Genomic DNA, 17,006 nt, shown 5'->3' with positions numbered 1-17,006 from the left:
GACTGGTCAAGAGGGTTACAGTGTGCTGCTGCAGTGTTTGGGACAACATCACTGTTTGGTGGTGGTATGGTCAGTTTGCTTACAGTCTGGGGGGTCTACAAACCCTTACAACACTCACTACCACCACCTGTTATAATGAGGTGATGGGCACTGATCAACAGAACAATTTCAGCATTGCACCTGATGTACCTCATGTCCATCAGTAAGGCATATGCTTTTGTGAAAATTATGAAAGTACTGAAAATTGCCAAATCACAAAATACCCTGGTACACTTTTATTTTTCCACACTTCACACCAGACAAGGCAAGGTTTTTTATTTATATATTCATTCATGAGTAAGTGAGTCTGGGTTTCAGGCAGCTTTGATCACTATTGTGATCATTGTGAAATAACTTTTTATGAGTTTCATCACAAACACAGACAGATGCTGGCCAACAGCTTGGGACAGCCAGCCAAACATCAACACTCAACAGACATTGGGTTGGAGATGGCCAAAGTCAGTTTTATTCAGGTGAGGTAAGGAGGTTGGGCCAAAAACAACTGGAAGACAAAGGGCATGGATGAAGCTGGATAAGAAACACTGTCTGGAAATTTGAACTGACCCTTTAAATGCTGCTGTGTTTCATTAGTTTGGAATTAACTAACATGTTTGATAATGTGTACAGATTTAACAATGCTGGATATGCAATGAGGAAGAACATATACGACCGAAAACATTGGGCGATTGGTCACAGAAGGTTATCAGAGTCACTTATGACACCATTTCAAACATTTAGAAATTTCTACTGCTGCTGTTGAATATTCATTTGGTTCAGACTTTCAAGCCAGGAAGACAATTAATTGATAGGACTCTATCACAGAAAGTATTGTACTTATTCAATTTATGTAAACAACAGGGTCAGCAACCACATGTAAGTGTTAAGTGTATAAAAAAAACTGAATTAAGTTTGAACTAATCTTAAAATTTATTATATCTGGTACTGTTGATTTTTCTGACATTCTTGAATAAAAGACCACTGAACTAATATTTATTTAAATTAATCAGGCTACAGCCAACAAACAGGTTTGATCTCTGACAGAAGTCCTGAACTCTACCACAATGTTTCCAGCTGACATTTATACTGTAAGGAGGTTGAGGAGGAAGGCCCACCCAGCTACAAGGAGTAGATAGATACTGGACATAGCATGGCGCCAAATTAACGCAGATCCTCCACAAACACCAGAAATCAGGCAGCACAGAGAAGGCTCTTGTCAAATACACCTGGTCAACATGAAGTGACCTTCTTTTGATGTTACTCTCTGGTTGGTCGTCGGGGTTAGCATGATGCGTGACACCCACAATCTCCCACAAATTGGGCTGGTTCCACTCACTGTTTATTAAAAGTAGGTACTAACTCATTTAACAGCCCAATTAGGTGTGTTGCTACCGAAGCGGTGGTGTAGATAAACACTTGTTGTGCAGGGACTAGTGCTCAACTCAGGATAAAACATCTGTGATGACAGAACATTTTCACAGACACTCATGAGTCATCTGTTTTAATGAAAAGCTTGCCGAACATATGAGCTCATGCCTTTATGACATCAGGGGATATTGAATCTGAACCAAACTGGTCTTGTGAAATAATATCATAAGGCATGATTATAGCAGATGAAAGGACATTGTGAACAACTCATGCCTTGGGACTGCGATACAGAATGGGTAGACAATTTGTAGGGGTCTGAGTTTGTAGTGTCTGCAAAAATTACATTCAAATTTCATAAGTTTAAAAACAAAATTTATGAAATAGATAAGTGGACGAGAGACAGTAATTTGTTGAATGAAAAGTATATAGGTGTATACAGTGATACAGCAGCACTTTCCACACAGCCCACTAACCCAGGTCCAAGGTGTTTGTGTAAAACTCAACGTACAAGCATCTTGAGTGGACTGTTGTATAAAATGTATTTGTTGGTATAGACTATCAAGATATAATTGCACTGCATGTGACCCAAATGACAAACACCTATTGGATCAGAGCCTTTAACTGTGCTCTAACAGTATGATGAAGAGTGAAGTGAGATAATGATGTGTGGTGAAGTTCCCAGGCAAGTGGAAATCACAAATCCTAACTCATATTCATCAACATTCACCTTAAGCATCTAAGAAACTTCATGAGAATCTCAGGCTACAAAAGTCATAACTGGAAACTAATTCAGAGCTTTATAAATTTTTGAGATGAGAGTAAGTACCTGGTTATCACCAAGGAGATAAATGGTTTGTATAATATTGAGAACTAGGAACAACAGGTCCTCTTCATGTAGTCACAGCAGTCAGGTTCATCACAATGCTGGAGACATTTCTCACAATATTAGCATTGATATATTCTGGTCACAGCAGGGAGTTATGAGGTATATACGTGACCAACCTTCTCTCTTCCTGCCCTCACGCTTCAACTCTATATCAACAAAAACCTAATCGCAACTACACCCAAATCCAATCATTGTTACAAATATTGAATCTCCATTCTCCATACAGCATTCTTCAATAACATTATTTTATCATGTTTGACAAAGATCCCTTCTTTTCTCAGATTATCACTACAAGTTGCCATGGCAACAAGTCCTGAAATCAAAAGCATTCCAATCATAGTGACAGGTGAACAACTTGACTTGATTGCAGAGAGACCTGACCCCCCACGTCCCCCTCCCCCTATGCTTGGTACACACTACATGGACTATGCTATTTACCTGCTAGCACACCATCCTTCTCTAGACAAACACCAGTGCTACACAGGCGTGCTGCAGCATAAAGAAAAGATACTTTCACATTGTTTTCAAAATATGTAAATATTTTGGACAAAAGTTCAATTGGTATCATTTAATTTGTGATTTGATAGATACAAATTTGGTCATGATGCACTTAACAGCTGTCAAAAGAGATGCATTGCAGCATTAGTTTCATGGATATGAACTTGTTGATATCACTCAATATATCCTGTCGTCATCAATTCATTCTGTCATTCCTTATTGATCTCATTTCTCCATATATTTCATAAATTTCATTTTCCCATTTTATAAATTTCACTCTCCCATTTTATAAATTTCACTTCCCCATGTTAATAAGTTTCACATTCCCATTTTACATTTTTTATCCTCGTACTCCATTCCATCCATCTCATGTCATCTTATCCATCCACCTCAATAAATTTTATCCATCTATTTAATTCACTAGTTCCATTCCAAACTTGTTCCAGTTTTCCCATTTACTCCATTCAACTACTTGAATCAAGCTACATAAAACACAATACTCAGTACATCCACATCAGTATGACAATCCATCCATACCATTCACACTCCACTTACAAAACAATCTATGTCAATATGCAGGTACAATACACAACTGGTATATTTGTTTTCCTTTAGAAATGGTATGAGGTCATGTAAATGAATGCTAGTGTCCTGCAGTATGTAAACTAGACATCCATTACAGACAGCTGCGTCAGCCAAACAAGATGTTGTCTCTCTAGTAAACATACAGCAAACCCAGGACTCGAGAATGGAGCATAATCTGGTATTTATAACTGAACCCAAATATTCATATCCATACTTTCACAAATCTCTTTACATTTTCTTCCCAATCATAAGCAAATGTTTGACTACTTTCACCTGTCAGCCTAGCAAATTCAGTAGGTGTTATACTTTGCACAAGAACTTTCATAAACTTCCAATTATGAATAACTGTATTGTTAATCATTTACTGACAGGAATGTCATGTGGTGCAACAAACAATAAGGAGATTTATTGAAAGATGTAAAGTGTTCTTCTAATGTTGAGATGCTCAGAATGTATAATGCACATACCATGATCCAAACACAATATACAAGGTTAAAGTTTTCCACACCTGTGTTCACATATCTCCAGGAGAAGATATAAACAGGGTTGGGAGGTGAAGTGAACACACATAGTTCAACATCACATTTGACAGTCCTTCAGGAAACTGTTAAAGCTATCCAATTAAGTAGTTTACTGCCATTATATTATGAGGGATAGAAACAGCTTTTCCCCCAATAACCGGTATACGCATGAGAATTATTGAGCAGTATACAAGGACTCCCAGAGATGATTGCAACCTTTACGCTTCCCAAAGCCCTTATACCTGATAAAGAAAGCAATAGTGCTACAATGTTTGTGAGTCAGTATAGTCAGAATGGACTGTCTAGGACCCAAATCATAAAATAAGAGAAATGTATCAAGCATCAAGAAGCATAAAAAGCCTTTTAATGGTGCCTGAGTATTATGTTTTTAGGTAGAGATGGGACACCCAAGATGTTTCTCATCTATCACAGCCATGTACACAGAGCTGGCACAGTCTGTCCGCCTGTACTGGGCAGGTGCCCCTGTGAAGCAATCACTCTGTGTCAAGTGGACACTTGACCAACCTTATTTCTTTTACACAGTCCATAACCTACATATACAATGTACTAGTGAGGGTAATATTATTCTTTCATACACAAGGGAGTTTCAACAATCTATAGTGTATAAGAAATGAACACGCTTCTTTCATTCCTTCTGAATAACTGAAAATCTTAAGTTTGACATATTTCTATAAAGCTGGCACTCTTAACACATGAACAGCATGGAGATGTGTTGTCTTCTTAATGGTAACAGGGTAATATGACCAATGTATTTGGGGAACACAATGTAAAGATTTTCACCTATTCTCATTAAAATGGTTTTGGATTTGAACAACATATGTCCTTCCTCTCATCCCCCCAAATTAATTGAAGTCTAACAGTTGAAGTATTGACTCCTGCTAAACAGGTTCAGAATTTCTGACCAAACTAAGATTGATAACTATCACCTAGTCCTATACACATCATCTGAGATGCCAAACATATGTACATGGTCCTCCCAAAGTTCCGTGTGGTCTGACCAGTGGTGTGACCCTCTGACCAGGTGAAGTGTGACAGTTGATATATGAGTCTTCCATCTTGTGTCTACCTCCTGGACACAGCAGCACATGTAGCACTACATCACTTGAGTCTGTATCCAAGTGAATCAACTGAAATTTACACTGCTTCAGTCATTTTGGATTTCAATCATGCTAAAAGGCGTATCAATGAGTAAATAATGGTTCATGCTACCTTTCAGTGGGGACACCAAGAATGGGTTTCAAACAGTTTACTCATGTATCAAACCTGTGACAAGCAAACACAATTAGTCTAATCCACCACACCAAGATTAGGTTTCAAGAATTGTACCACTGTATAGACTTAATGCTATTTTCCTTTTATAACTGCTTTTTCATGCATATTGTTCACTGAAAATATTTTAGTTTACCGATTTTGAGCACTTACCCTAAAATCTCGTCTGAAAATAAACCAAGATTTCATATCCCTTTATTTGGTCCTCATCATTTTCCTGGTATTTCTATTACTAAGACTATTATCTTAAATGTCTATTGCTCTGGTAGAATTGCTTTGGTTAAGGTTAAGAGTACATTTATGGGCATGCATTAGCGTGTTAATGTATGCAAGCAAGTTACAGAAATGTGTCGAACAGTTATTACCCTATCAACCTACAATATTCATTAAAGGTGACAGCATAAAATACTAACCCAAACCATTTCTACATTATGTCTAATTGATAAATAAGGCCATGTTATTAGGCCAAAATCTTTTCATGTATGGCAGCATAGTAATTTAATCTAGCCTGTCTCCACCCTCCAGTGTTATCAGGTACAGCCCAGCATCTCGGGTCCTCACCTCTATCCTCCTCTCAATGATACACACATACCTCCCTCTTTACACGAACCACAGAGGTAGCTGGCCACACACTTACTCATAGTGTTTGCAATACAGATACAGTAAACACATGTATTCAACATTTCTAGGGTGTCAGTCTGACAGTTGATCCCTCTACTTATCTAAATGCTGCTTCTTTCTGTAGTTATTACACTCATACACATATATTCCCACACCTTCCTTTCAAGTCTAGTATCTCAAATATCTATTATTTATACAATGTATAAGACATAAATAACATGTTAAGAGTGTGTGTGTTTGTAGTTAAATTCCACACTCACCAATATTCCAGCTAAATGATGGCTACCTCTTAATAATAAAGTCTGGGCCAGACAATCCAGTGATTGATATTAAAAGCAAAGATCCAAACGGTCGGATTATGAAGAGATGGATCAACCAAGTCACCAAGCCTGATCACTGATCCACTTATACACTTCTTGACCAACATAGGTTCACAGGAACCAATTCTCACCCAGAATGCCCACAGGGGCACAGGAAAAAACTAAATATATGGTGGTATTATTGCTCGAACAAGAGTTGGTAAGGTATCCATATATCTAGCAGATATTTAAACATTTTGAAGGTTTCCCGATATACATCGATATGATAAGGACAAATGATATCAATAATTTTTTTAATGTTACTTATTACTTTGAACATTGTTGTGATTGTGTTATAACTAGACATGTCCAAATGATGAACATCAAGTCATTTATAATTTTAACACTTGTAGTTTTGGGGCTTACACCAGCATGAGGTACATAGGTATGATAAAATTGTGTGAAAAAGGCCAATGTTAGGTGTTTCAGGATGTAGTTCTTATTATTAAAATGAATTCGAGAAATAACTGACAAAAGTGTATTTGTCAGTAGCAGCATGTAAAGTATGTAGGTCATAAACTTGCACATATATATACTTGGCATTTCACAAGACTGAAAATGCCCTTTGCCCATCTTTCCAAAACCTAAAATAACTTCCATAGCACTTTATTAAGTTGCTTCAAAATTGAAATTCTGCAATCCTGGTAAACCAATGAGCCACAACCTGCGTGGTCCTTCACCTTAAAATACCTGCCCTGCATGTCCACTTGTGCTTGCATTATATAACCAATATGGCAGTTATCTAGGTGTGATAGATGTTACATAAGTTCTTCAGCACTCCTACTGAGAACAGGAAACAGGGAACCTACTAATCCTTCATATCAACATTACCATCACTGTTCATATCTGTTGTTTTCATGCATGCTGTTAATAATTATCAGAGAAGACTATAGCAACCAGAAGAGCATACCACAACTATAATACAAGCAGTGTTGATTACAGTGTTAATGATTAGAGGTCACAACACGTTGACCCACAAACAACTCTACACACACAAGTCAACTGAAGACAGATTATTACACATTCCACAAATTGTTGCCCAGTGGTGTGGCACTTCAACTTCAACAGGGAGTTGGGGTAGGGATTGATATCACTGTCAGGGAGATTAGGAGTGAAAGGATGGTAGGGTAGAACTGTCATCTTGAAGGTAAACCAAGTTGCACTAAGCAGCTGTTCTAAACCTTCAAAAATAAATATCATTTGCTTTCAATAGATCAGAGGTAAGGTGAGGTGAAATGGGGTTTAATGTCACGCTCAAGATTATTGCATTTGTACAGTGACTCAATAAATCAGAACCTCATAGTCGATTTCTTCAACAACTGTTTACAAAGTATCATGTTTCAATGCATGTAGAAGCAACAGAGATCTTCTTGTATTATTTAACGTCCTGTAACCTATAGTACCCCCAAGTTGTTTATTTCTAATGCAAAAAATTCTATTCAGTACTTCTGTAAATTCACATAAATAAAGAAACAAAAAAATCCTCAAGATTAAATCACTATTGTGAGGTTCAAGAATCTGAAATCTTATCTTCACTGCTTCAGAGAGTGTACAGGACCGAGCATGTTAGTCACGACTGTGAACTACTGCAGGTTGACATGTACTGTCATATCTTGTTTGACAGTACACTGAAGTGTATGCAGGCATGCAACTATGGCAACTGATCAGCCCAATTTCAAAACAAAAACTAAGGTAATTCAAAATAAACATTGCAGAACTTCTGCATCAACATGAATAAATGTACACCAGACTGAATATTCTCAACAACCATAACCTGCAGTGTTGTAATCAAATGAAACAATATACCTGATATACTCAAACTGTTGGTTGGCAATCTTAAACAGTAGACAGTACCCGTTACATAAAGTGTATGTTCTACCTGACTGTATTCTTATCAGTCTTTTGGGGACATGTAGATTGTTGAGACATTCACTGATTGATATCATTAACGTCTTCCATTGCCTTGACCTTGGCTCATATCTCATGATCTGGCATCAACGATGCATTAACACTATTTCAAAACATCTCCAGAAGATCACATGAGGCTAAGCTTAACCCACTAAAAAGCAAAATCATCCATCAGCCTTCTGGCAAGTAACTGGTAGAAAGAATAATCAGAATACTTGATGATCAGGAAAGTGTAAAAGCTTGAGTTGCTGTAGGGTTAAACAGTGAGTTCTCACCCAAGGCGCACACAACATAGCCAGGTTAAGTGACCCTCAGAGAGACATCACCGGTTCATACAGGTCAACCATGGTTATACTTCCCAGGGGACAAAATGAACACTTTTAGTACAGCAGACACACTTTAAACACCAATTGGGTTTATTTTAAAGTTCATATCTGCACAAATGAGTACAGAAAAATTGCTGTTTTTCAATCTGTTGTTTTCAAACAAAAGACATTAAAAAGACATTGTTTACTCAAATACTTTCATAAATTCGACTCTGGACAGTACCCAAACTATAACTAGTATAAGTGAAGGAAATGATAAGTATTATCATATATTCTTACTAGATGCATAGTTTTATTGTTTGTCTTGAGATCTCATGAATTCATTCCTGCAATTCACAAATGAACATAGATATGTGTTTGTGTGCTTGAACAAGCCTGCCAAGATTTTGAATAAGGAAAACGGCAATTCTGTGTTTGAATCATCAGCATTCAGAAGAAGGCATCATTGTTGAATGAGAACAATACAAAACACATAAATACAACTAGTTTTAAACATGACTAGTCGCTGAAAGATGATTCAAGGGAGATTACTATGTACTTACGGATCATCTGCGTTGATGAGGGCCGCCAGTGTGTTTCTGTTGAGAGTAACGGTATCACCACCAAGTAGGTCACCCATTGAACCAGCTGCAAGTTTATATATAAGTGGTTTTGACAAACATGTACCATGTACTTGAAAACATATTGAATCCAAACTTTGAAAATGATTTCTCATAAAAAATGTAAAACACCTTCTACACTTTCTTTTATGAATATTTTTTTAAACTAATGTCAGCTTCTTTACAATTTTAGGTCAGTTTAAAAAGGCACTAATTGCAACATAGACCTAGATTGGAAATTATCACTGGACCATTGAGCATAATGAGAGTCAAAACATATTTTGCATCAATGAGATTTTACATCACTTCCTTCACCTGCATCTCATTCAAGCAGTTGGTCATAAAAATGTCACAAGTAATGTGATATAAGGCAAAACTAAAACGTGGCATATTTAGATCATGAATGGAGTAAATGATACAATAAAGTGCACATTGTATAAGGTGTATAGCTTAACATGTAGATGTCTGAAGATGAACCTAGCTCTGTGTAATAAGCTATGTTGGTAATAACACACTCTACAACTGTACAGACATCTAACCTTGTTTCACAAAGTGATCGAAGGACTACACCTCATAAAGTCTATGTTATGGCTAAAAAAAATAATTGTCTTGGTTCTCAAGCACCGCCTGCATCATCATAAAGTTCACGTTTCATTGTTATTTCCATTTTATACCCCCCAAAAAGACCAAAAAAAGTCCAATGGTAGTCCAATACTGTATTCCAGTATTTTACTCATACTAAAGGAATAGATTTATGTAGGGAGGCCCTTTCCCAGGTTGATTGTACACAATTGTTTATTGGTTACATACTAGTTTGAACAACCCCCACCCCAACCCACCCAAAAAAAATACACCACCCGCACTATATTTTCAAAAACCATTGCCTGAGAACCAATTTTATTTTTTTAAGCCTAATGTATAGAAACTACGATAGCCAAAGTGCCATGATCGGTTTGTGTGAAACAGGGCCTTGATTTACAATTTGGCAATAACTAGCCACATCTCTAGACATTATTAATATGAAGCTTGAAATCTAGCATGTGCACTTAAGGTTATTATTCAAAAACATATTGTATCATACCTCTACGTAAAGTGATGTCCTTCACATTGGTCCCCGGGAACCATCCCTCTCTTCCCCCATCAGTTCGGCCTTCATAATATCCCTGATCCCCAACACTTAACACTGAAACATAAAGCTCATCATTATCAACCACATTCATGCTTAGCTACAGTACATTTACACTGATATGCATCAATGATATTATGCTATTATTAACTTGTAATGTATAATCTTAATTTTAGTTTGAATAGTGTTAGAAAATGAAACTAACTGCTGCATGTGGAATGTAATCAACAAAATATGACAAGTTGTATATTGTTGTGACCATGACATACCCCATCTATTATAATGACTTTAGTCATGAACTGCTTTCTCAATGGGTTCACTAAGTTCAGGATTTTTTACAAATTACCCAAAACAAAAGCATTAAATGGTAGGTGTTGTAACAATTAAGAAATAAAAGGCCCATAACAATGTTAATGACATCATGCCCATCAATTAAAAAACAGAGGGGTAGAAAGAAAACCAAAAATATCAGCTGAAGTTTGATTTTCATTTTAATAAAGCTTGTGGTGTTCAACATCTTGGAAAGTGAACCCAACTTTACAATCTTTAGTCCGAAGGGATATAATGTTTCCTGTCTTTCTCCTTTTCAACATACAAACCTTCAACAATGCCATGGATACGAAACTAAATAAACTCAAACTATATAACTCAATATAACATAAAATACAAAGTGTAAACATGAGTTATATCATTTATCATGGTGATGTTAATCTCAGATTAGTTTAGGTCAGTCTACATGTAGATTACACTGCTGTCATGCAAGCAGGATGGAGAGGAAATGTTTACTGTAATCTCTCAGGCAGTAAGCAGCTTCAGAACAAAGATTATGATTCCAGTCCAAAACATCAAAAGGGAGGCAACTCCACTGTAAATGATCCTAAATTTGGAATTCAATCAGTAGACTAGTTCTATATCTAACCAATAAGCCAGATTCCAGTTAATTTTCCGTTGGACAAGTAAACTAGTGATATTCCATACATATACAAAGAATAAACTCTATCACTAATGAAGTTTAGGATTATTTATTATAGGGTAAACTGAAAGATATTTGACAGAGCTGCTACATGACAGCAAGTGTAATCTATCCTACAGCATAATACTACTGCTTACAAGTATTTCTGTTCAATTTTTAAACAAACATCTTTTGATACCATATGGCTACTGCATGAGAGATTATAGCAAGTAAATATTATCAAAAGAGATCTGAAAAAGAGATAGATATTACAGACTACTAACATCTGAAAGGGAAGATCATATTCCTTATCATTGTAACATCATGATTAACACGGGCTCCTCATTGAATTAATCTTGCTGAATAGTAAAGCCTCTGGTTGTTTAAGTAAGCATCTGAGGATACACAAAATGTCTGTCTTTATAACAAATGGTCTCTACAATAATCTGGCATATAAAACAAAAGATAAAGAACAACTTAAATGAGATAAATGAAGAGGAATGTGTGTATTGCAAGGAAGGTCCTTTTAACTGAACACATTGAACATGGACTTGGAACATGGAACAAACATCTCTGTTAGTTTTGATCAGGTCAGTGAGTTTCCAAAGAACACATGTAAGAGGATTATGAATTTTTTTAAAATTCAAATTCAATTGCTCAATCTAAAAGTACCTCTCTAAAATAATAAAAATAGCATAGGGAAAGAGATTACATTCAGCACTAATTCTAGGATGAGCTGTGGTGAAGTCAATTTGCCACACACACTATGAAAACTAACGACTGAATCTGATAGTACTTTTGAATGGCTTGCTAGAAGAGCAATTAGAACATGGCATTAGTTTCATTAGAAAGGCAATATTACAAAACAGTGCCACATCATGTTTTTCACATGGTGTTACACAGCCAGTGGGTCCATGAGAGTGCAGACCTAGAATTATTGCTTTAGTTTACAGTGACCCCCAAAAGGTCAGGAAGAGTTTGAACAGATGAAATCGAATAAGACCATAATCCTCTCTGAGTGAATATTTCTTTAACTGCAAATGTTAGTTATGTACATGCTCTAACTTGAAAAAGATTAGGGTAATGTGAATTAGAGAATCAAGAAAGTAAGAAGGTGCATAAAATGTTGATCATGCATAAAACAAAGCCCTGATAGACCTTGTATAATATCTCCCCTCCTAAGCTTCAGCTCTGCTGTGTGTATTGGTTGGTATTTTTTTACACAGACGACAAAGCGACTTGGGATAGCCGGATAGAGACGTGTTCTTTCGTATTCATACTGAGATGATGGTATGACACCTGCAGAAGGAGGTGGTTGAAGCTACATAAAATCTATAAAGCTGAATCAACAGAGCAAACTCCAAAACTATAGACAAGCTTAAAGCAATGAAAATGACTTGCTAGTTTTTCATCCATGCATTAGACTGACTGATTGAATTCATCACAATAAAACAAACAAAAGAGACATTTCTTTAAACCTTTTTTGGTGCTTTGCCTATTGGACAAAGGATACAGAACAAACTATTCACATTAAGAGATAAATGATAATATATTTGGAAACACACTTAATTCAGACAAATGCTGAATGAAATTTCAGCTGACTAGATTAATGGGCTCCACAAAGGTTCTGACGATTAGAGCCAGCTACATATCTTCCGAATTCTTTAATCATTTAGCAATTTCACAAATTAGAAAATAAGGTTAATATTTATCAGTTGTGGTATTGACATCAATACTAAAAATGAGTCAGGATGAAAATCTGGCAGTATTATACATATGGTTATAATGAGTATTAGATTTCTAGTAACATGATTTGATATGAAGACATGACTGATTATCAATGAAGGATAATATCATGTAGGTGATCGTCACAAAACTACAGTTTTGAACAAGACATAATGGTTGAATGGTTGAATGGCTGTGCTCTTGTTATTTTCTAAGCACAACAATAACAGCTATCCTTTAATAACTCAAAGTCAACACATTCTAAGCTATGTCATCCTCTAATGAGACTGCCATGGATCAACATATACAGTGTGTGACCTGGCTGATTGCTTTTCATTGTACCCATACATTATGCTTAGTTGCTCATGCTGTCAACCACTGATTTGCCCAGAATAAATTAATTACATTCTGCCATCTCATACCTGGAATATTGCTGACAACCCATTCACTTACTCTAGATAGATACTGACATACTGTCATTAGCGTTATAGCACAGACTTCTTAATCAAGCAGTAGATTCTGAAGTTGTGAGACGATCAGTAAGTATGACTGAGTATATAATTCTGTCAGTATGGTATAAATGTATGGTATAAATGCCTGTGGCAGTGTCTGGTACCTGTTAAAGCAGGAAAGGCTGACACATAGACTACCAAGTAGAGAAGAGGATAGCTTCAAGACTTAACTTGAAATATCATAAAGTTAACAAAGCTCTACCACTTCAAAAAAATCTTTCAAAGGTCACAATAGTGCATAGAGAATTTTCTAAAAGTGTCTTATGCAAATTTGGTAAGACCAAAACTAACCTTTTCCAAGATATGGCCAGCCTTCCAGTTTAACATTTAAGTTCAAAATTTTGACAAGATATCTTTATTATTTTGATCAAAGATATGCATTGGCATTGGACTGCCATTCTTAAATTTATGGCAATTGCAGTTATTACAAACAGTGTAAAAGTCTGCGTAAAATATAATTTTCATTAGAATCCTCTGAAAGTGACAAGCAAGTAAAATACCTTCCACAAAACAGACACCAAACACATACCACCAACATCCCTACAAGCCCATGTAAACCTAGCCATGTTGCAGTACACAATACGAAAGAACTTCCTAATCATAACCTTAATCAAACTCCACCAGGGTATACACATCTCTAAGACTACATGAGTACATCTTACCAGAATACTTGTAAAATCTCAGCTGTTTCTTCCTATGCCAAGCTAGAGTGGGATAAGGCATATTTGTTCAAAGCTAGCACAAAGTAAGGCTTGGAAGCATGGTAACTGCACAACTAACAATATCAAATGTCATCAGTGGAGGCCACGGTATACCATAGCTAATATACAGAAAAGCTTAATGAAATTGGATTCCCTTCAGCATGACTGTGGTACATAGTATTACTGGCTGACTGGGATACCGAGGGGCATTGATCTTTCACAGGGTTATTGTATAGAGGCTGAGACTGACATCAAGTGTTGTTTATTGTTGGTGGGTATATGGTATTGTTATTGCTTGAACTTTATCAGGTATGATTTGTGAAATTTTCTGTGGTACTTAGATATCTAATGATATGCACAAAACTCCTTACTTAGTTAACATGTTACATTCGGTATAATTAACAGTAAAGGATTGCTAGGAACATTTCAAGTGTTCTTAACCTATTTACCATAAGGTGAAGCCATTTTGGAGAGCGTAATTCAATTAATACCAAAAAGCACAGCCAACAGCTACATGATCAATTAGCATAGCTCTCACTATAGCCTAAACATGAACATGTATTTAGTTGTCATCTTGATCAATTGCATCTGATGTATTGGAATGAACTTATTATTTATGAATGTTTTGACCATTGTATTCATAATCTTCAGTTTACTTTGCAAGTTCATGCACAAACCAAAAAGAGCAAACTATTCTGCAGTGGCATGACACACAACACTCAACACAAAGAGACATCAAAGTGGAAGGACGAAGCTGGAGCAACACACTTCTAGAAAACTGTCTACTAAGAGGCTGGTACCCACCTGGCCCTGAACCAGTGCTGGAGACGCTGAGAGATCGTGGCGAGTCCGAGTTGTATTCCCGAGACGGAGGGTATGAGCCGTTGGAGTAGGTGTCTGTCATATGTGTCAAGCTGTGATTGGACATTCCCTGTCTCATCATTTGTTCTTCAATGACACTGATGTTGAGACGTGGGTCACTCCGACTTCGATGTATGGCTCGCATACTTGGGGTCATGGTGGAGCCTTTCCTCCTATCACTGTATTTGGGCACTTCACGAAATGGTACTGCAAACAGTAATGTTGATGAGGCAATTTTGAATGGCAGCAATAACATCAAGCTGTTACTAAGATTCATAGAAACTTCTGAATTGAAAGACAAACTATTCATGTTATAAGGATGTTTGATGGTCAGTACAAGGTGTATTGAACCATTTCTGAAAAAAGTATTCTTTTCTACAATATGATTTAATCTAACTTTCCAATAGAAAAAAGAAGTGGGTCAATGTGCATTTTATTACGCCAGCTGCACTTGTAAACAACTACTGCTATAAATTCATACTTCGCTATGGAGGCACATAGGGAAAACACTCATCGTGTTAACACTTTTCCAAAAAGTAAGATCAATAGTATATATTTCATTATGATATTTTAACTACATATTGATAAAAAAAGGCATCCAAAGGAAAAAATGTTATAGGTTTAGGTGCTAATTTGCAGGGAAAGGGGTAAAAAGTTTTGAATCTATGTATTTTCCTCAATTTCTAACATGTAGTAACATTCCATTTTTTACATCACGCAATGAGGTCACAATGCAGTGACACCATAGCTTAACAACCAATGTGGTGCTTCTCCCATTCACATTTGCAATATGCATTACACAACAATAATTTACTTTTTATTTGATATATCATGGCATATCTGTCCGAATTTGACTTTAGTCTATGATTCTCAGCTTCATTGGTTTATCTCAGAATAGATTGATGTCAAAATGTTATCACGTATGTCATTAAAGGAACACATAACAGTTCAAGTTATGCAGTGAACACAAAATCATATCAGATGACAAAGCAGCCTTTAAAAAAAGGCAAAAGATAAAGCCTTGCTTTCATGCATGTAGCGTTGTCTTGAATAAAGATACATGATGCTGTAATACATACACACAGAGCGTAAGGGCAGTATGATTAGTTATTTGGGCAATAAACAACATGATCTTAAGGGGGAGTCAAATAATGTTTGGCACAAAACACACCAGCATCCTCTGGTTTATTATTCTTGATGATCTCGGCAAGGTCAATGTTGTTGGCAATGATGGCAATCTGGAATGCTGTCTGGTTGTTGTAGTTGAGGATCTCCTTGCTGCAGCCCCGGAACAGTAACACCCGTGCACACGATTCCTGCAACAGTGGAGTGGGACAGTGTATTTGTCTGGGAAACCATCACCAACTGTGAGAAGTCACACAAGAAACAAACAATAGTTACAACCTCATCTACACCTGATCACAGGTGGCCCAGCATGCTTGTCGTAAGAGACGGCTAATGGGATCAGGTGGTCAGGCTCACTGACTTGGTGATGCATGTCATTGTATCCCAATTGTGTTTATTGATGCTCCTGATGTCAATACCTGGATTGTCTGGCCCAGACTTGACTACTTTTACAGACCGCCATCATATAGCTGGAATAAGTGTGGCGTTAAACAACAAACAAACAAACAAACAGGTGGCCCAGGGGTTTAAGCGGTGCAGAGTTTTGGTAAATACCACTTGGCCAATACAACCTCCCTCTACCAAATTCTGCTGTTTGAGGCTTCATATGATCAGTAGGCACCATACTCATGCTCAGGGCTTTCACCAAGGTAGAAACTCTCAAAGTAAGTTGGGTGTTTCTTCCACATGAAGCCGACATACTGTGATTTACTGGAATATCGTTGAAAGTGGCATAAAATCCCAACCCACTCACTCACTGTAAATGAGCCTCCCATTATGACAGGCAGGACATGATGATTTGGAACACAAATAACTCATCAACATTTGTTCAGTTCCTTGATATTAAGAAATGTCTGAATAAATAATACTTTGATGTAGAAGTGTATAAAGAGGAACATAAAGCAACATAACGCCACTGAATGTGAAACACTCATAAAATCCACCTTCACTGCCACTGAGCTGCCTTCTGCATATCAGAAGCCAGCTGCAGCTGACTAGTCCTCCCA

The 17,006-nt window shown here is 36.8% G+C and overlaps 1 protein-coding gene across 9 annotated transcripts in view; it reads right to left on the bottom strand.

The window, feature by feature from the left end:
- LOC124137107 (SH3 and multiple ankyrin repeat domains protein 3-like) overlaps nt 1-17,006 on the bottom strand; it is a 136,597-nt gene that overhangs the window by 38,775 nt on the left and 80,816 nt on the right. For 7 of the 9 annotated variants that reach the window (XM_048384498.1, XM_046503273.2, XM_046503270.2 and 4 more), the window contains 5 exons: nt 16,046-16,190; nt 14,818-15,081; nt 12,234-12,374; nt 10,079-10,180; nt 8,941-9,025 (listed from right to left, as the gene is read on the bottom strand). In XM_048384498.1, the coding sequence (XP_048240455.1) occupies nt 8,941-9,025; nt 10,079-10,180; nt 12,234-12,374; nt 14,818-15,081; nt 16,046-16,190 (737 nt within the window). Of the gene's footprint in view, nt 1-8,940; nt 9,026-10,078; nt 10,181-12,233; nt 12,375-13,974; nt 14,017-14,817; nt 15,082-16,045; nt 16,191-17,006 lie in introns of all 9 variants that reach the window. The other 2 variants (XM_048384499.1, XM_048384500.1) reach the window with 2 other exon arrangements.

The sequence above is a fragment of the Haliotis rufescens genome, unplaced genomic scaffold (genome assembly GCF_023055435.1).
Source record: "Haliotis rufescens isolate VD_foot unplaced genomic scaffold, xgHalRufe1.0.p SCAF_5, whole genome shotgun sequence".
Lineage (NCBI taxonomy): Eukaryota > Metazoa > Mollusca > Gastropoda > Lepetellida > Haliotidae > Haliotis > Haliotis rufescens.
Note: the sequence above shows the minus strand (reverse complement) of the source record. Positions and strands in the feature narration are given on the sequence as shown.